Here is a 21,854-nt window from a genome sequence, read left to right on the forward strand (position 1 = left end):
CAATCAAACTCTAAGCAAGATGAATGTTTAAAACCTATTGATGCTACTGAAATATGGTCTTGACAACCATCACAAATGTGCATCTGTAAGTATTTTGTTGCATATGGGATTTTTAAAAAGCATCACAAACCAAATCCATATTTCTTTGGATTAAGGGGAATTTGAAACAAAAAAGAAAGTAAATCCACACAAGATACCTTATCAAAAACATCCTGTTGAGTTCTTTCAACCTGAATAAGCAGTCCTACAATTGACTCAGTAGTTTGTTTTTCTTGTTAATAGGCAAGTGAGTATGTCATGGCTGAATTTGACCTGTTTGCATACGTTGTTGTTTTTATCACTCCTGTCACTTGCATTAGTCGTATTTACCCAGATCACCTGACACATTTCCATCCTGCCTGAGTCACATATAATTGAACTGAATAAGGAAATGTGTCCCATCCTGTGCAGCAGGTTTTCTTCCTTTCCAATGATCTGCAGTTGTTGCTTGTGTCGGCACAGTTGAACATGACAAACAAAAGCATGACCAAGATCTCGGCCAAGGATGATGAAGATATTCCTGGATCCAGACCACTTCTAAGGTAAGCAGCTGGTCGATGCTATTTATTTTTATGTTGATTCCAAAAACTATAGAGAATTTCTTTCTCAGTGCCATCTGGATCTTGGTGCTGCAGTTGATCATGACAAATTACAAAGTGGGTAAAATTGTATGGTTCTATGCTAGACAGCTTCAGATCTGATGTGGCAGATCTGCAACATTGAGGAATCCCACGTGCAATGATTGTTTAGGCAAACCATGTTTGCATGTGGGATTCCTCAAGACTCTATTATCAGGTCAGCAATATTTAATAATTATATCCTACAAGCCTGCATGATTCATACCAGAGACAAAGTCAATGCTGATTCATTATCAAGTTCAAAAGACAGGTAATTTTTGAGGTTGCAACAAATGCAGAATGTAAACGACACCTTCATGGCCCTCCATTTCAACATTTTTAAAATATAATGACTCAACAAGATGCGTGACCAAACTAGTTCAACACCAAGGCAAAGCTTTTCAATTCCACAAACTGCCAGGGGGGAAAACAGACACTGAGTGAGATGGTTTAGATGCGGTGCTTCCTTCACTATTTGAAACACTTCCCAACATAGACTGCCAGGACCCACTCCGGGACTTTCCACTGTTTCTACAACTTCTGTTTAGAATCATTTACATGTAGAAAGTTAATGAAGAAGGTGATGATGATGATGATGAGGTGATGATTTATTAAAAGTACATAGAGTAATATACAGCATCAAGATCACAACTATGAGCAGCAGAACCTGATAGCCCTGTTTATCACTCACTTTTAACAACTATGGTTAAAAAATTACCTCTTATATCACAAATGTCTCAATCATTTTCTGATTTGCAGTATGTCTACAAAGACTGATATTTGATAACGTGACATGAATATTAATGACTTATAAGGTTTGCAAAAAGTCTGTTTTATTGTGAGCTGTGTTTCATATTTAAATTGATTAAATCATTTGTGATTTCTGTGCCCAGATCTGTATTTAGTTAGAAAAAAAAAAACTTAATCATAACACCTGACAATTTAATCATGAAGTCATAAACTGTTTTCAGCTTACATGCGGCTGCTGAAACTGTCCAGTTCCTCGAACACGTCTCCCCCTTCATCCTTTCGCTTTTTCTTCTTGAGCCTCAGAGACAAGAACCGCTTTGGTTTCTTTTCTTTCGGGGAACTGAGGACCCCATCCAGGGGTGGCGTCCTGCCGTCTCCGGGGCTAACGGGGCCCGGGTCGTGGAGTCGCAGAGAGCTCGGATCATCCCGGTGGATGGTCGCGGAGCGTTTCAGCTCCTTCTTCTCCTTCTCGATGGATTTTTGTTTGAATAAACCCTTCAGCGTGCCGGACTTGCTCATGGTGCAGCCAGGGACCGACAGCACGAAGGTGTAAACATGAGGAGAGCAGTTTGTCTTAAAGCGACCTGGGGGACTGACTCACCGGGATAACCTGCAGAGCGGGTTGGCGCGAGCGCGAAGGACCTGCCCACAGAGCCAGTGGCGCGCGCCAACAGGTGAAGAAGCGCAGCCGTATCTGGGAAGATTAAAAGATGCGACACAACTTCCGATTTCAGTGCAAACACCTTCGCATTTTATTTAGCCTGATATTTATTTATAACTGTCAGGATTCCAATTCCAAATTATTTTTCTTTGTGTGTGTGTGTGTGTTTGTGTGAAGGAGACGCAGATAAGCAGGAGATCGCCTCCTTATAAAAAATATTTTCAGACACATTTTAACAACTTGGAATATTATTGAAAAAAAATATTTATTTTATTACTTTGAGTGAAAATGCAAAATGTATCCATTGCATAAACATATTTAGCAAAATGTGACTTATTTCAAGGGTTTATTATTTGGTTCATGTATTCCTTCTCAGAAAGCATGCCCATGTACCTTACAGAATTTATACTTAGTACACCTTTTGAGTCACTTTCTGAGAATTAGTGCACAGTTACGGGCTAAAAATCTGTGAGATGCCAAGGAAACTCAGGTTGCAGTGGCCTTCAGCTCATCTGGTTCTGGTGTCTCCACATATTCTAATGCAGCCGATGTAGTTGATGAGTTCACCTGAAAATGAGCTCAGCAACATCTCCATAAAACCTATCAGCAGACTTACACATGAAGTGTTATACAATTGTGTCTGTCAATGCTGACTTTGGACTTCATAAACCACAACAGCAGATAACACAGCTCTTCAAACCATAACAGTTGTGGAAACGTCACACTGGAAATCGAGCAACTTCTCCAATCTTGATTTCCATCTGAAATACATAATTGACTAATTGGCATAAGTTTTTTTTTTTTTAGTAAAGGGACTAACCATAAAGTCTTTATAGGAAGAATCACATTAATTTATGTGAAAGATTCATTTTAAATTGCATATATGAGACATTTGTTTTCTTAATATTTTCATTCTAATATGTGAAAAACATATTACAATGATTACAATGGGATAAGTCTTCATATCTGTACAACATGTCACGACATCTGTTATTACATATTAGCTGTAGTCATATCCACATCCAGCAATTGGTTATGTATAAACAGTTGCTTAATTGCCAATGTTTTGTGCCAGAAGAATCTCCTCAGGGATTAAAGAAAAAAAAATTCTTTTTGCTGCTGTAACAGGTGTAGAATGGATCACGACAGGAACCAGGATTTGCATTGATTTATTCCTGTTTAGAACAAAAACATATTCAGCAGCAGCTCCTGGCTCTGGCTCTCCCACACACACCTCTCCACAGCGCAGCTTGGCGCGAACTCACAGGAATGGGTTAAAATCATCTAAAGTTCACAAATAATAATAAAATAAAATCTGCATTCATACAAAACAATTAAAATAAAACTGAAACAGAAATAATCTGCCCAAAGGTTACAATTTTACACAGTAATATAAAAATATACCAAAATACATGCATTTAACAACCAGATAACATTTTGAAATAACTCACATACCTGTTTAGAACAAAAACATATTCAGCAGCAGCTCCTGGCTCTGGCTCTCCCACACACACCTTTACCATCCAAAAGAACAAAAATAAAATAACCATGTTGGCACGGTAAACTGAATAAATGCAAAAAACGTGGGAATTAAATACCCAGAACAGTGCTGTGCTAAACATCAAAAAGTTAACCAACTATTTACAAGTTATGAGTTGAACAGCATACTTTTTCTTTTTACATTTTTAATATTTTAATGTACAGCAGAAGACAACTCTGTGCGCTTACCTCTCCACAGCGCAGCTTGGCGCGAACTGAGGAGGGCAGCGGAGGAGGGCAGCGGGAACACACAGGATGTGACACGGAGACAGGAAACAAGAAAATAAAAGCTTCTCCACCAAAATAAAATACAATTCAAAAACCAAGGAAAAACTAATATGGGGATGGATTTGGGGCCACATTAGGATCCAAAATAAAACAGTATAAAACAGAAATAAGTGCAAAGGTGACAGCAATCATGTAAATTCAACAAGGTGTTTTGAGAAGGTTCATCAAAAAAATAAAAAATTAAAATTAACTCAGCTACATACTCCCCCCTGAACTTCTCAAAACCGTTACCGGTCAGATCAGGAACTGCATACAAGATAACATCAGCTAAACTTAGCTACATCTCTCTGATAATCACTGTGCAACCAAGGGTTTCTATATTTCAATAGGAAGTGACATCAAAGAGTTGGCCAGACCTTTAATGTCTACTTTGCAAAAGAATATGCCGTCTACAAATCCTCAACTTGATTACCAAATAAGTGTTTTCTTGACACACAGAATGACAGTAACAAAATAAACTTTCATGTCTGTAATGAACAGAAATATCCAAAATGAATGAGATTTTTGTTTACTTGAATAGAGTTTTAGCCAACCCTCCAACCACAAAACTTCCTTGTTTGGTTTTCTGTGTCATATTCTGAATCAACCTATTCACTGGTTTCACTACTCTGCCCACCCTAGTCTTGATTTGGTCCATGGGTGTGGTCACTGTCAGTTTATCTGTGTCTTCTCCATTGTAGTCACTTGTCTGCAGCTCAACAATGGGAGGCTCAGGATCAGCAAGAGGAACTGAAGGGGAATCCAGGGCTGTGTGCCCTACTTCTGAGAGGTTCTCCGATGGGGTGACCTCCGCAACCCAGCTAGCAGTGCGCTCGGATTTGTGAATTTCAAGTTCCTTCAAAAGCAGGCTTCCATCGCATCCTTCTTTCTCTTCAGACTCCTGACCAACACTGGAGAAGGAAGGCTCTGTGTCATGATCCACATGTACTGGCAGGAAACTGGCTTGCAAAAGCAAATTTCTGTGAACCACTTTTTCATGTCCGTTGTCAGGGTTTCTAATGCGGTACGTGTGACATCTTGAATCCTTGGAAATCACTGTGTACAGGGTCGACTCCCACCTATCAGCAAGTTTTCTGCGCCCACGTTCACCTCTGTTGGCCAAGAGGACCTGATCACCCTCTTCAATGTTAGCTCCTTTCACACCCTTATTGTACAGCTCAGCCTGCCGCTGTTGTTTTGCGCTGGCATGAACTTGAGCAATACAAAGAGCCTCCTTGAGATCATCTCTCATCCTTTTAACATAACCATCATAGTCTGTGATGTCATTGTCTCTTTCCACACTGTGGAACATAACATCCACTGGCAATCTAGGAACCCGACCGTACATCAGGAAGAATGGGGCATAGCCAGTCGACTCATGAGCAGTACAGTTGTAAGCGAAGGTTAGCGTTTGCAGCATCTGAGGCCACTTTTGCTTTTCTCTGGGAGGCAATGCTCTAATCATATTTCCTAGAGTCCGGTTAAACCTCTCAGTGTGGCCATTCCCCATGGGATGGTAGGGTGTTGTTCTGGACTTCTTCACACCTGCTATCTGAAGTAGCTCTTGGATAAGCTGGCTCTCAAAATTCGCACCCTGGTCTGAATGTATTCTCTGTGGGAAGCCATATACACAAAAGTACTTATCCCACAGCTGACGTGCGACCTGTTTTGCAGACTGGTCTGAACACTTGAAGGCATGAGCCATCTTAGTGAAGTGGTCTGTCACCACTAACACGTCCACACTCTTCCCATTCGAGTCTTCTGCAGACCAGAAGTCTAGACAAACTAGCTCCAAGGGGCCTGTGGTTTTGATGCTCTCGAGCTGTGCTCGTCCCTCGGGCTCCAATGTCTTGCTAACAACACAACGCTTACAACATTTCACATAGTCTCTGACGTCTTGCTCCATTTCGATCCAAAAGAACCTTTGTCTTGAAAGGTATAAAGTTCTACTCTGACCCTGGTGGCCAGCATTATCATGCACACCACTGAGAACTTGGCCGATCAAAGAGGAAGGCGTCATGTACTGATGTCGCTTTTTCCCCGTCAATGGATCCTTGCAAACTCTGTACAGAATGTCATCGTGCATCTTCAGTTTTTCCCACTGTTTTAGGATTTTGAGCACCTTCAGAGGCAACCCAGCTCTCTCTCGTCTTGATGGTCGTCTCCCTCGGATGACAAATGGGATGACTTGGGACAGGACAGGATCATTCCTCTGACTATCATGCAGCTCTTGACGTGAGAGAACAGGCAGAGGGTCTTCACCTGGCTGGGCCAACTTCTCCAGATCCTGGGCCAACCATGAAACCACTCTCTGCTTGGGACCTTCATCCCACTCCATATGACCGGCCAATACTGCAGATACTTCATAGTCAGATAGGGATTGATTTTCCAACTCATTCAATGGTGCTGCATGATGAATGTTTTGGTGGTTGACACCAATCCTGAATGTTTCCTGAATTAAAGCTTCTTGTACTTGTTGTGACTCCCCCACAAGGTCATTATATGGTTCATTCAAAATCCGTTGACAGACACGATCTTGAGCAAAGGGCTTTCTGCTGAGGGCATCAGCAACAATGTTCTTACTGCCAGGTATATACTTGATGCTGAAGTTGTATGGTGCTAACTTGGCAACCCACCGTTGCTCACATGCATCAAGTTTGGGTTTTGTGAGGATGTATGTCAGGGGATTATTGTCAGTCCAGACAGTGAAAGTATGCCCTTTTAACCAGTGACTGAATTTATCGCAAACAGCCCACTTCAACGCCAGAAACTCAAGGCGATGAGCAGGGTAGTTACTCTGGGCACGTGTTAGAGCCTTACTGGCAAAGGCAATGGGTCGTGCTCTACTTTCACCCTCCTGGACCTGAGACAAAACAGCCCCCAACCCATCCTGTGAGGCATCTGTAGATAGAATGAAAGGGCGACTGAAATCAGGGTGTGCGAGCACCACAGTCTCCAGCAGCACATTTTTTAGTTCTTCAAATGCACAGCGATGTTCCTCTTTCCAATCATTTGGATGTAGCTTCTTAAATGCTGCTGCACCTCGTCCATTCACTTTTTTCCCTTTGGGTGCGGCAGTCAAAGCGAACAATGGTTTGGCAATGCGGGAACAGTCTGGTATAAACTGTTGGTAGTACATTACCATCCCCAAAAATGACTTAATCTTTTTTTGTGAGGGTGTGACACCATCCTCCATCATCAAATCAGACTCTGTCATAGCAACAACAGCTTGGACTTTATCTGGATCGGTTGACACACCATTTTCACCCACAACATGCCCCAAAAACTTCACACTCCTCCTGAATAGCTGGCATTTCTTGGGGGCCAATTTCAAACCATGGACATGAAGCCTGCTGAAGACAATCTCGAGCCTCCTCAGAGCTTCTGCCTCATCAGGAGCATATACAAGCAAATCGTCCAAATAACAAAGCAGCGTCAAAAAGTTCTGATCCCCAAAGATGTTCATCATGAGGCGCATGAAGTTGGCAGGACTGTTACAGAGGCCCTGAGGTAGCCTGTTAAACTCATACAGCCCCATGGGTGTGGTGAAGGCTGTTAGTTTTTTATCATCCTCAGCCATGGCGATGTTATAAAAACCAGAGGTGAGGTCCATGGCACAGAATATGGCACTCCCACCCAGAGCTGTCAAGCAGTCCGACTGGTGCGGCAGCGGGTGAGCATCCTTAACTGTACGAGCGTTTAGCCAGCGATAGTCCACACACACCCTTAGATCTCCATTCTTCTTCCACACCAGCACTACAGGAGAAGCCCACTCACTGTTAGATTTGCAAATGATCTCCCGTTCTTCCATTTCTGTGAGAACTTGCCGCAGCTTGTGATACTGCCCTGGTGGAACACGTCGATATGGAAGCCTGAATGGTCGATCATCTGAAAGGCGGATACGGTGAACAAAATCTTTGGCCAGCCCACAATCAAGTTTGCTTCTTGAAAAAATGCCTTCATATTTCTGGACCAGCTGCAACAGTTTTGACTTCCAATAATCAGACACCTCACAAGAGTCAATGTCCAGATCTTCCAGCCCCAAGTCACTCAGGGTGTTGCGGAAACCGGTACAGGGAGAGTCAGAGCTGATTGTTTTGTCATTTTTCACTGTCTGACTGTTGGTACTGACTTTTGCACCGGGCACCTGCTCAGGAGTCATATCCATATCTTCAAGGGCTATACAGGTGGACACCTCTGCTACTTTGGTGCGACGTTTTAATGTGATGGCCTTATCAGAGGTGTTTAGAATGCGCACTGGGACCCACCTGTCACCATTCATGGAGGACACCGATCTACAGACAATAATGTCTTTTTTATGGATCTGTGTTTTGGCTGATGGCTCAACTAGAATGGCACTGCCCTCGGAGAGAGGTGAGTTTTTGGGAAGTCTGCCCCAAATCAAATGTTCTTGCTTTGGGAGGAGAGTGACTGCCTGCACCAGTTCAGCTGTTCCAATAAAATCTGGGATTACATCACCTCTCCATCTTTCAATGCCAGATAGCATACTAACAAACTGTATTACTTCTGGTGTTTGGGCAGACTCTGGTTTACTCATAACCTGCCAAAAGTGAGGAGACTGTTTGAACTGGTTTAGAAGGTGTTTGATGACATTTGTGCCCAGAATTAGCTGATCTTTCTGCCCAGCGACCACTAGAGCTGGAACACTAAATACACAGTCATATACTTTCACTTTCAATTCATGGATGCATTTGGGTTTTACTTGAACTCCTCCACAGCCAACGAGAATGATATCATTATGATTACGGTCAGGTTGGGATGCAAGCCCTGCATCCTTAAGGAGTTGTTCAGCTTCTACACTGATAGTGCAGGCCATGGAGCCAGTGTCCAAAAGGGCTTGCAAAGATACTTTATCCCCAACCTGTGCATCAGTGTAAAAGAGGCTGTCAGCCTTTTCTAGTCTGGATATGTTTTGAAACAACACAAAGGTATTAGATGGAGCAGATTTCAAACTTTCTGTATACACAGATTTTATATCTTCGTTTGAGGTGAGGGTCTCATCATACTCACTCACACAGTGCCCTCTCAGGTGTGAGTGGCTTAGTTTCCCTGTTCAGCTGAGTCTCCAACTCGCTGAGTGTTAGTGATTTTTGGACAGCTTCTTCGTTGATGTCCAATCTCGAGACAGGCCAGGCACCTTCTCTCTCTCATGCAGTGTGCTCGTGTAGAGTGGTTACTATTGCCACATACTTGACATGGAGAAGACTGACTGGGACGGAAAAACTGAGGTTGAGTATCACCAACAGGCTGGGCAGTGCGTTCTAATACTCGTTCAAGCATAGTTAACACCCGTTCCAGAGCACCTGACTCTGCAGTACGATCATTCGAGCTGGCAGAACTGACAGGAGTAATTTTGACAGTGTTCACTTGCCTACGTTCTACTTCAGGCTCTGAGTGGTCAAGTGCTGCTGTTGCAGTAGCAATCTGGAGAGCTTTTGCTTTTGCCGCAGTTGCATGTGGTCTCTTCACTTGCTGCTCTCTTTGATGCTCATCAATGGCCTCCTGCACCTCAGTGAGTGTCCACTTGGTGGTGGGCTTACACTTGAAAACACAGGCAAGACTAGGATCAGGACAATTCCTGATGAACATCATTGCTATCTCTGCATCCATTTTGTTCAGGCTGCTCCCTTGATCTTTCAAGTGTCTGTCAGCATTTTCAGCAGCTGTGTTAAGTCTGACCCAGTAGTCCACTGGTGTCTCATTAGCCACCGGCTGAGTAGCATAGAAATCAGCCAGTGGCAAGCAAGACCCAGGAATGTCGCTAAAATAGCGCCTCAGAATGTTATAGAGTGCCTCAGGATTTACAGGTGTGGTAGTAGGACTACTCTTTAGTCCAATCTTTACAAGGCTCTTTGCCTTGCCCAGCAGATGGTTCAGGATTTCATCTGTTTTTTCCTCAGCTGAGAATCCTTTCTTGCGCAGGTAGACCTCCATCATCTCTATCCACTCATGAACAGAAATCCTATCATCACCGTCACCACGATAAATAGGAGGCTCTTTAATGTCTGGTTTCACCACCAGGCTCATTTTCGCGAGGTCAATCACTGTGTTGGATGTCTCATTCTGCGTACACTGTGATGGTGGAGGCTTCTCTGGAGTGAGGTGAGATCCACTGTGTAACAAACGGCTGGTAATGGCTTCACCTATTTGGCTCCCTATTTCACCAATGAGGTCGCGTAACTGCTGCATGGTGTTGTCATTATTATTTACAGGGGTGGAAAACTGGGGCTCCAACGGAGGTATTTCAATAATCTCCTCTGTTTCTGATGACCCCTCATAAATCATGTGAGTACCACCCTGGGCTAACAGCCCTCTGCCACGCCCAACTACTGGTGTGAAAACATTGAAGGTGTTATGACCTCTGCCTGCCATGCTTCACACAGTACAAAAGCAGTGATGTAAAAAAAATAAACCAAAAAGGTTCCACAGTTCACAAAAAAAAATGGCTTTAATCAAACTAATATAGCGATTTGAGTGATTTATTTAAGTGTCCGTATTCAGAAGAGTGATCGTAACCTCAACAGTAATGAACAGGATCCACAGGTCGACCAGCTTGATGACATCAGCGTCACTAGCACACAGCTGAACCCTCGGCGGTCGGCAGCGGCTAACCAATGGATCCGGGTCACGGCACCAGATGTAACAGGTGTAGAATGGATCACGACAGGAACCAGGATTTGCATTGATTTATTCCTGTTTAGAACAAAAACATATTCAGCAGCAGCTCCTGGCTCTGGCTCTCCCACACACACCTCTCCACAGCGCAGCTTGGCGCGAACTCACAGGAATGGGTTAAAATCATCTAAAGTTCACAAATAATAATAAAATAAAATCTGCATTCATACAAAACAATTAAAATAAAACTGAAACAGAAATAATCTGCCCAAAGGTTACAATTTTACACAGTAATATAAAAATATACCAAAATACATGCATTTAACAACCAGATAACATTTTGAAATAACTCACATACCTGTTTAGAACAAAAACATATTCAGCAGCAGCTCCTGGCTCTGGCTCTCCCACACACACCTTTACCATCCAAAAGAACAAAAATAAAATAACCATGTTGGCACGGTAAACTGAATAAATGCAAAAAACGTGGGAATTAAATACCCAGAACAGTGCTGTGCTAAACATCAAAAAGTTAACCAACTATTTACAAGTTATGAGTTGAACAGCATACTTTTTCTTTTTACATTTTTAATATTTTAATGTACAGCAGAAGACAACTCTGTGCGCTTACCTCTCCACAGCGCAGCTTGGCGCGAACTGAGGAGGGCAGCGGAGGAGGGCAGCGGGAACACACAGGATGTGACACGGAGACAGGAAACAAGAAAATAAAAGCTTCTCCACCAAAATAAAATACAATTCAAAAACCAAGGAAAAACTAATATGGGGATGGATTTGGGGCCACATTAGGATCCAAAATAAAACAGTATAAAACAGAAATAAGTGCAAAGGTGACAGCAATCATGTAAATTCAACAAGGTGTTTTGAGAAGGTTCATCAAAAAAATAAAAAATTAAAATTAACTCAGCTACACTGCTAAACATAGAAACTGTGTTGATTACAGACGTTTGATTGGGGCCACAATCCAAACCTGGAAATAAATTTCTTCACTTTTTGGCAACAAACAGGTGTTTGGCATAAGACTTCTGATCAAATACCCAAAATGGCTTCTAAGAGTTGTTCAAGAGCAAAGAACTACTTGCAGTGAGTTATATATCAGAAAGACATATAATTAACAAGAATGGTTATTTCAAGGAAAATCATAATGAAGATTTCTCAGAAACTTCTCTGTGTAAGACTTCATTGGAGAGGGAAAAGATAGTTTAAAGTATGCTGCAGAACATTTGTAGAGATTTGTCTGCAAATTACACAAACCATGTTTTGATGATGAACAACACTGCATATACAACATAGAGGAAATGTAAAGGGCAACATGATGGTGAAAGGAGTCAATCAGCAGTTTATTTTCTCATGGTCAAAATAAGCATCATTTAATACATTAATAAAGAGAGATAAGAAGTTTTGTTTGTTTTTTTCCCCCAAGCAACATAATAATCCGAACACAAACCCCACAAAAGTCTCAGTTTGTCACAAAGAAAATAAAGTTTGTAAAATGGTTGAGTAAATCACCCGACTTGAGTCCAATTGAAAATCTAAAGTGAGAACCTGTTAGGTAAATTGTATTATTATCAACTATTTGTTATATCTTTATTATGTTCTTAGTTTATGTATTCTTACTTATTTAGTTTAGTCATATGTTTTAAGGAATGTTTCTGTATTATTAATCACTCTGGCTTGCTTTCTCAGAAGGCCTCTCTGAAGAAGAGCAGTGACAGCAGCTCTTCACAGAACGGCCTGCTTTGACCTCTTAGATAGCTATAAAACCATCGCCGTGAAGATGTACAACTTGTCCTGTTTGATCCCGGGTCAGGAACTGGATAAGCTAGTGCGAGATAGATTGTGTTGTTAGTTAGTGATAATCTTGGCGCTGTGACTGTGTGATGAAGTGTCTTTCCCCCTCCCTTTAGAGTTACAGCGCTCTCTGTGATTAGGGATCCTAAAGACAATAAAAAGAGAGGGGCAGGCAAATGTGCTTCAGAGCAGCAGGAGATTTGTAACTGAAAGCACATCTCTGTCTGTTCTCCTCGCGAGTATTAAGAATCTAACTTTCTCTTGTCTTTCCTGTGTTATGTGCTGTGTTTAATAGGTGTCAACTCTGACAGAACCAAATATCAGCTCGAATTAAACAGCTTGTTTGGAGAACTATGTAAAAACTCCGCCGGAGCATTGCAGGAAAATATATTCTTATCATTGTCATTAGAAACAAAAGCCTTGTACCTTTGAGTTCAGTATTTATTCCTCGTGCCATTTCACTTTATTAAACATCCGCCATCAGTGTGTGACTATGTGCTCGAACGTTTGAATGACTGAATGTAGAGAAGCATTTGGGGTCGTCTGGACTTGGAAAGGCGCAACAGACCATTTACCATTTTTGAGTATTTGGATTGTGACAGACGTCTGCTAGAGGTTTAATGTCAACAGGCCCACTAGAAATTTACTGACTTACTTACTTTTAGAAAAACTTTTACATAAATACTTATTTTCCTCACCATATAGTTAAAATGACAGCTCTATCTGCTGGTCAGGATGAGGTAGCACACAGATAAGCTTGGCTGTTCCAAAAGCAATAATTTAATCACTTTTTCATGCTTTTCCTTGAACTCCTTAGCCTGACGCAAACTGATTCAACAAGACTGTCCAAATAAAATGCAAATAATAATAAAAAAAAAAGACTCAAGTAATGAAATGAATTAGGATGTCAAAATATTAAACCAACTTCCATGAACAAAATAAATCTAGTGCAAATCAAGTTGGCGGTTTGAGGTCTGAAGAGATTGAAACATGTTTTTGCATGTGGCAAAACACATTCAAAGACTGAAAATGAGATCAAGAGGAGGCACCAGCTCTTTGCCACAGTTTCCACAACAATATCTCAACCAATTTTATTCTCACAATTCTCAAAGATTTCAACTTTTAGGTTCCTCTTAACTGTACCTATGAGAGGACGGCAAATGTAATCTGTGTAACAATAAGCAAACTTTAGAAAACTGAAGTTTGTCTGGAAGATACAAGATAATAATAATTAAAAAAAACATACAGGAAAAACATACAGGGGGTGTAGAATAAGACATAATTGTGGTTTGTTATTGGAGCCATCAGATAAGAGCAGTGCTGTTTGGGACAGCAGCTAGAAAAGGTGCAAGATCAGTGAAGCAGTTCAGACAGCAGCAGGGGTGGTGAGAATGTGGTTTTAGCTTCAGCTTCTTCTGCTTTTAAGATTTAGTTTCTGTGCTCAGAGTGTCTTTAGCATAAAACCGACTCTTGACTGAAAAGTGTCTTCACCAGCAGCTGTCTCTGCACCTGCATTGTCATTTTCTTACTACTTTGAATCAACAAAGTTTAACATCGAACATCACCATTTCAGAAGGTAAGTCCTCAGAAATAACAAAACCTTTTCACTTTAAAAATCAGGGCTCGACTTTTTAGTTCATGATAGTTTTTATGATGTTCTTGCTAAATGAAAAAGTTTGCAGTGAAGTGTAACTAAAGTTCAGGAATGACATTTATTAAACACATTTTATTTGATAAGTGATGGTTTAATTATGAATAAAATTTTGGAAAACCACAAGAGATAAAGCAATAAAATTGGAATCACCTAGTAAAACTGCCAGTTTTGTCAAAAAACAGCATTTGGAGAACCTGAAATTATCAAATCTGGTCATCTGTCAAGATATAGACACACGTCTATGCTTCCCTTTTCGGTTTCAGAAAAAAAAAAAAAACACAAATGTATTTTCATAGACCTGCTTTTTGCTGCAATCCATTTCGTATGTTGCGTTAACTGAGACATGAAGATGCTTTATTTTATCAGGTCTCTGCCTCAAGACATGATTGAAAAAAAAAATCACATGCTACTAATAAAACTAGTAAGAAAATTTTAATTTAAAACTGCAATAATTAACTGGCTGCATCAATGATACTTTTATTGGTTTTCATTCGGTAAATTAGAACTGTGACAAAAGATTTTGTGTGAGAAAATCCCTGGCAATCACCCAGGTTAGAGTAACTCTAAAAATCTCACACACCCATTTTCTTACAGTACAGAAAATAAAATGCAGGTGGTTACTATGTAAAATTGACTATTTTGAACTTTATATCATGATAAATTATTATTACCTCATCAAAAACATACCAGAAGTGTTACTTGGAGTTTTTCACACTTTCGAGAAATCCTTGAGTCTCCCGTGGCAGACATTCGGCCTCCCTAAACACTTGCTTTCACAAAGACAGTCCAGTTTCAAGGGTTCAATTTACAAAGTCAAATTTCATGTTTGACATACACAACATTTCTATAACAACTGGAGAAAAAAAAAACTTACTTGATTGAGTGCATGAAAAGCACACAATATATAGAATTAAAAGTCATCCCATATAATAGTAAAATACATAAAATAGGTTTTGGCTTCCATATTGAAAATATAATTTGATTTCGCAATTCAGAAAATATTTAACAATTCACAAGAAGAGTGATCAGAATTGGAAATGGATGAGATCAAACACAGGTGAATGTGAATAAATTATGCCATTGAAAATATTTGTCACTTATTTTAAAAAGACTAATTCATATATTACATAGATACATTAAATGTATATATAAAACATATATAAATATATATATATATATATATATATATATATATATATATATATATATATATATATATATATATATATATATATATATATATATATATATATATAAATATTATATATAAATTATATATATATATAAATATAAATTATAAATATAATTATAATTATAAATTATAAATTATATAATTTATATAATTTATATAATTTATATAATATATATATTATATTATAATTATATTATAATTATAAATTATAAATTATAATTATAATTATAAATATAAATTATAAATTATATATATAAATATAAATATATATATAAATATATATATAAAACATATATCTACAGAGTGATATATGTTAAGAGTTTATTTTATACAGAAAACCATAATAATTCATAATAAAGGAACTATATATATATATATATATATATATATATATATATATATATATATATATATATATATATATATATATATATATATATATATATATATATATATATATATATATATATATATATATATATATAGTATAAAGTTCAATCATCAAAATAAACCATGTCAAATTTCAAGAAAATACCCATAAAAGAAGCAATCAGTAACACCTTAGTAAACCTTTCACATTGCCGTCTATTGAAGATTTTCACTCTTTTCAAAGGTTTCCTGCCCTCCCCCAGTCATAAACTCAGTAGTTTTTGAGCTTTAGACGTGGAACTTTCTGATCTGCAGAATGTGTCACATTTTGTTGATCTACCTACACAACATTTTGACTGATAAACTCACTGTAAAAGATCACAGGTCGTGTGTGATAACCATTGTTATCTTTTTCTGAGATCAGATGAAGCACAGAGCTTCATCCTTTGTGTGCAGTCCTGAATGTCTTATTGGGCCAAAACTGGGTCAGTGAAAGAGAAAGGAAGAACTAAAGTAGAGTGTCAGTTGTTTTCTTATCTTGTGAAAACATCTCTGTTAAGTATTTACCAAGTTTGTGCAGGTTTAGTCAAAGAACTACCTGCCTTTCTTCAGGAAGCTGTTTAAGCTGTTTCCTCTTGTTATTGCTTCCTCAATTTACAGCTTTTGGTTTACTTCTTCTTGCAGATGTGTGAACTCTACTGTTACTTTGAAATCAAGATGATTTAGCAAAGTGCATTCTAAGTATTTGAAGAGAAGGCTATTCAGATCCTCTATGCTGAAAAAAATACGAAAACGTGTTTAAAAGAATATACTTGGCTCAATATGAAATATCAGTTGAGAGTTAAGTAAAATTATTTACGCATTGCTAGGTTGGCACAAATGTTATGTTTGATGATGGACCGATGCAAAGTAGTAGAAGTTGAAGAAAAATCATAGGTGGTTTTCAATATTTCTTACATTTAAAAATCTACAACTTGTGTCGGAAATTTATATTTAGCCCCATAAAGTGCGTCAATTGGTCTTTTCAATATGTTATTTGTTAATGTTCTCTAACAAATCGCTGAGGTTTTCACAGAACAGTTTGATTTTTACTGATATTGCACAACACACAAGTGGAGTCAATGTACTATTGATTGCAATATTTTATTGGGGGGGTTCAGTGTGAAGGGGTTGAATACAAATCTAAAAAGTATAACTTGTAAAAAACAAACAAATCAGAAGAAAGAAATATTAAAATCATGTGTCCTTTTCCTTCCACTTCACAACTATGCACAACTTTATGTTGGTTTCTAATTTAAAATCTGAATACATTACATCAAAATTTGTAATTTTCATTAGTGTGTGTTGTCAGTAAAGCTGATGATGATGTAATTGGCTTTTCAGGCCAAAATGAAAGTAAAAAAACATTAACATTGGAATGCTTTTTTTTTTTTTCTTCAGCTTGAAGTCATGGATAATGTAACTTTTGACGACTATGCAACCTGGACAGTAAATGATTCAGATGAGTTCTGCAGCTTCAGCCCTTCCCCTGAAGAGGTCCTCTCCCACACCTACATCCACTCCATCATCTGCGCCTTCGGGCTGATTGGCAACGTTCTCGTGATGATCACCTACGGTTTCTACAAGAGGACCAAGACGATGACAGATGTTTATCTGTTCAATGTGGCTGTGGCAGACCTGATCTTTGTGGTGGCGTTGCCTCTTATCACCCATAATGAGCAGAACGGGTGGCCCATGGGTTCTGTGGCTTGTAAGATGTTGCGCTCAGCCTACAGCATCAATTTATACAGCAGCATGCTGTTGCTCGCCTGCATCAGCGGCGATCGATACGTTGCTATTGTTCAAGCCAGGCGCTCCTTCGGTACCCAGTCCCGTGCTGTCCCGTACGGCCGTCTGATCTGCGCCGCAGTTTGGGTGTTTGCGCTGTTTTTGACTTTGCCTACACTTATCTACACTGAGCTCTTTGAAGAACATGACCCGATGCTCTTTGAAGAACATGACCTGATGGAGCCTAATTCAACTTTGACCTGTGAGCTCAATTTCAAAAGCAGAAAGACCGCAAGGCTGATGAAGGTGATGGTACCGAGCCTGCAGATGGCTGTCGGCTTCTTTCTCCCTCTTGTGGTTATGGTTTTCTGCTACTCAAGCATTATGTGCACCTTGCTCAAAGCCCACAACAGCCAGAGGCACAAGGCCATCCGGGTGGTTTGGGCAGTTGTTGTGGTCTTCATCATCTGCAATTTTCCTTACAATGTGACTCTCCTGATCCACACGGTGTCTCTTTTTACGGAGGGAAGCTGCGAGGAGAAAAAGACCAAACGTACGGTTCTGGCCACTTCCAGGAGCATAGCTTACCTCCACTGCTGCCTCAATCCCATCCTCTATGCGTTTATTGGAGTGAAGTTCAGGAGCCACTTCAGGAAAATATTGTCTGACCTTTGGTGCTTTGGCAAAAGGTACCTCTACTCTGCTCGCTTGTCACGTGGGACATCTGAAGTTTGCATTTCAGGCCTGAGAACCTCAGAGGCGTCAAACAACGCGTCATCCTTCAGTGCCTGACAGCCATGCAAGTAACCTCTGATTTGTCTTGTCCAGTTACTTTAGTGTAGTTCCACACGTGTCAATAACAAAAAGAAATTATATTCAATTTATCATAAAAAATTAGGTTACCTGCCATTGTATGGTAACAGGCATTTTATCAGCCAGCGAATGTGAATGTGAGCCCCATGAGGATTTTGTTTTGGCTGGATGGATAATAAGTGGGCCTGAGCTCAAACTAAGCAGATCTTACCAGGGCATCAATTGGATATCAAGATCCTGATTGCATTCAGTTTAATTCCAAGTCAGTGTTACATAGAGTCGTTTCACAATAAATGTCTCAAGGCTAAAAAAGTTATCTTGAGAAATAATGACATTTAAAGCAGGCCTTAATGTCAAAAATGATCAAATGTTACAAGTCATAGAAATGGAACTGATACAGAGTGACATTCACCATCCGGTGCTTGTCTCCACTCAGCATACCTACAGGGTGCCGTAGTGCGACGTCTGCTCTTATCTTCTCCTCATTCTGCACCCTCTCTAAGAGTCATATACCCATTACATTGTTATCAAACGGTACGTTAAGCTCAATTTAATATTCAAATAAGTTTTAAAACTTTTCTGTTTAAGAAAACCTAGCAGATTGCATCAAATCATTGACTGGCAGAGTTCCCTCCTTCTGGACCAGCATATGCAAAGAAATTGCTTGTGTTGTGCTGTAGCCTTTACTGTAGTCCCTCATATCGAGGATCCCTGTAGTGACAGAGGAGAGGAACAGCTCCTGGTAACAGGAAGAAACCTCCAGTAGAACCTGACTCAGTAAAAGCCTCCATCTACCACGACCGACTGGGTCAACACAGCAGAATGGACAAGAAGGAAAAGAGGAACTGATACAGGAGTACTTTCCATGTTAATGAAAAATGAAAGGATAATTGAACAAAAGAGTTGTTGTTGTCAACAATATTTCAGCTGCTGCCCTCCTACAAGAAGGAACCACAACCAAAACAGAACCCCAGACCAGGTATAGCTTCTACAAAACAGAAACCTGTGAGAAAACTTAAAGTTTAACAGGTGAAATGACTAGAGGTTGGAGTCCTTGTCAAACGGTGCTTTTGACTAGAGTCCCAGAGGGTTAGAGTCCCAGTTAAACGACAGTTAAACGATGTTTAACTGAAGTCCTAAAAGGGGTGCAGGTTTTAATGTTTTTATCTTTTTTAATCTTTTTCAAAATGTCTTTCTCTTTCTCACTGATTTTTCAATGTCACATGCTGTTTTTATTTTAATTATGTAAAGCCCTTTCAAAGGCCTTGCTGCTGAAATGTGCTATGCATATAAAATTTGATTGATTTATTGCAAATACTGCAAGTTATTACAAGTGATATTCTGTTATTAAATATGATGTTCATGAACTGACAAGTATGAAAACAAGAAACTTTCAGAATATTTTTTTTTTCTTAGAGTTTCAAAGTAATTGTTTTGTACAGCGCTTTACTGACATAGACGGAGTTCAGCCCTGTTCTAACTAAAACAGCTACAAAACCCTCTGTTGAAAACCTGTAAATCTACAGCTAGTTTCGTTTTTACTCAGCTTAACATTACTCAGATAATGTCATTGGTCTTTTTGAAGTTGTTTTGTCTCAAACTGAGAAAGTCTAGAGGCTCCATCTATTATGCTCTTAGCACATAAGGGATAATACAACAAGGCCTGTGGATGGAAAATAAAGTGTTTTTCTGTATATAATTGCTGAAAACAATATATATTTTTTTAGCTTTTCTCTTACTTTAGCAATAACCATTCTTATTCTTATTTCTTTTATTCTTATTATTGGATAAAATGTTCTTTTTAAAAATAACCTAAAGTAAGGTTTTAAAAAGTTAATGTCAGTTATTGTAAGCAATTTAAAACCACTCAGATTTAAAATGTTTTATATATATATATGTGGGTCATTCTATAATTGCAGATACATTTGATGTCCAGAGTCATTATTTTTGGTCTGGTATATTAAAATATTTCAATTTTTAAATGTTTTCGTAATTTATTACTCATTTTAATGGATCATAATATTTAACAAGTAAAAACATTTAAGTAAATACATTTAAAATTGTTTTATATAGCTGAAAAACCAAGATTTCTTGTCGTCCGAGTTGGGTACTGTCTTTTTTATTAACCTGAAAAATGATGCAAAAACCTATGTTTTATTATTTTTCTTTGGTGAATTTGTTTTTTCTGTCTTTTTTTAAACTGCCTAAAAGGTCAATTTAATAACAACATCACATTAAATTAACTCAAAATACCCTTATTTTTGAAAAAATATGTGTCCGAGAATTTTTTGTCAACTCTTTTACCATATGGTTTTGTCCCTGTAAATCTGGGAAATTGCCTTCTACGGCTATATAAACTGCATAAAATTAAGTCATTTACTTTTACTGATAAGACCTGAAACACACAGAGGTCTATGTGCCATTCTCTGGGAAATATTTTAGTTTAAAAATCACAATCACCAGGTGTTATCGTTTTCAACGTCAATCTTGTTACCAAAGAATCATGAGAAAAATACAACAGATTTTTGATCAGAGACAAGTTTTTTTAATGGTTTTTAAACCATTATCTCAGTGGTGTCATGTTTTTTCACAATTTCTACTCACAAGTGGAGTTTTTAATAAAAATGTTTGAAATTGTCAATTCTGTTACTGTCAACTCTGTTACCAAATAGGGTAACAGAGTTGACAATAACAGAGTTTTCAGTTCTAAATTATTATGGTCCTGTCAATTCTGTTACTAACACCAACTCTGTTAGGTAACAGAGTTGACATGTTTATGACATACTTTCACCAAAAAAAAAAGGAAAACTGTTGTCTAGAGCACCATATACATTGTTGGTTGACTTCTGCTGTGATTTAGTATTACTGACCAATTTTATTTCTAAAAGAATGATGGTTTTCAATGAGTTTTAATGAAAAACGTTTGACCCTATGCGAACAACTCTGTGAAAAGTTGAGTATCTTTTGATTGTTTAAAATGTATTTTTAAGTAAAACATCTCCATTTAAAGTATTTGGGTAGTAGGACACTTGGTGTAATGGAATAAAAATATTTTAGTCTGCTAGAATTTATTGTTTTTTTCACTCACTGTCTATATTGTCCGTAACAGAGTTGACATAACATACCGCAAAATATACGTTTTTTCTGAGAAAAAATTATAAAATATGTAGCTAATGTTTGGCAATTACAGATTTTTTTAAAGTTTAATGCCTTTTCAATAGACTACCTAAGAAAATTTTTAAAAAATGAAAAGTTTTTTTTTGTCATTTCTTGAAGTGCCAAATGTATCTCCAATTATAGAATCACCCATATATATATATAAATCATCCAAACTCCATGCAGGAAACTGTTCAACGTTTCCTGCATGGAGTCTTCCCAGATGAAAATGCTTGTTTTGCCTCCTTATGTTTATCTCAATAAGCCACTGATCCAACGTTGGTTTCCCCCTGATGACGAAGACAAAACCTATGGACAAAAATGGACCTTTTGGGTAGTGAAAGATGATTTCTTCAAAATTTGTGAAACAATTAAACAAATAACCAAAACATGTCAACTCTAAGATTTTATCAAATTATGTTTGGAACTGTTTAAAGTTCATTTTCTCAGGGTGCCAGATAATAATGTGCCCTTTTTAAATGACTGCTACTCAGCTTTTTTGTTGTTGTTTTTGTTTTGTTGACTTTTCTCTGTTTCTAATATTGAAATATATTTCTATAAATAAAAATTATACTTAAAAAACTG

The 21,854-nt window shown here is 38.5% G+C and overlaps 2 protein-coding genes and 1 long non-coding RNA gene across 3 annotated transcripts in view; 1 reads left to right on the forward strand and 2 right to left on the reverse strand.

Moving 5' to 3' along the window:
• Positions 1 to 1,999, reverse strand: part of crybg1a (crystallin beta-gamma domain containing 1a) — a 46,812-nt gene extending 44,813 nt beyond the window's left edge. Inside the window, exon 1 of the mRNA XM_015005772.2 lies at positions 1,633 to 1,999. Coding sequence (XP_014861258.2) covers positions 1,633 to 1,925 — 293 coding nt within the window. The 5' untranslated portion in view covers positions 1,926 to 1,999. The remainder of the gene's footprint in view (positions 1 to 1,632) is intronic.
• ccr6b (chemokine (C-C motif) receptor 6b) lies at positions 454 to 20,365 on the forward strand. Its single transcript, XM_015005771.2, has 3 exons — positions 454 to 581; positions 12,214 to 13,894; positions 16,974 to 20,365. Exon 3 carries the CDS (start codon positions 16,983 to 16,985, stop codon positions 18,090 to 18,092), a length of 1,110 nt encoding a protein of 369 aa, XP_014861257.2. The 5' UTR covers positions 454 to 581; positions 12,214 to 13,894; positions 16,974 to 16,982; the 3' UTR covers positions 18,093 to 20,365.
• LOC148152813 (uncharacterized) lies at positions 10,566 to 11,094 on the reverse strand. Its single transcript, XR_015761934.1, has 2 exons — positions 10,868 to 11,094; positions 10,566 to 10,696 (listed from the first exon to the last, which is right to left on the reverse strand). It is a non-coding gene; the product is annotated as an uncharacterized LOC148152813 (long non-coding RNA).
• Positions 20,366 to 21,854: the final 1,489 nt, after the last annotated feature.

The sequence above is a fragment of the Poecilia mexicana genome, unplaced genomic scaffold (genome assembly GCF_051168715.1).
Source record: "Poecilia mexicana isolate PSO_F unplaced genomic scaffold, ASM5116871v1 scaffold_22, whole genome shotgun sequence".
NCBI lineage: Eukaryota > Metazoa > Chordata > Actinopteri > Cyprinodontiformes > Poeciliidae > Poecilia > Poecilia mexicana.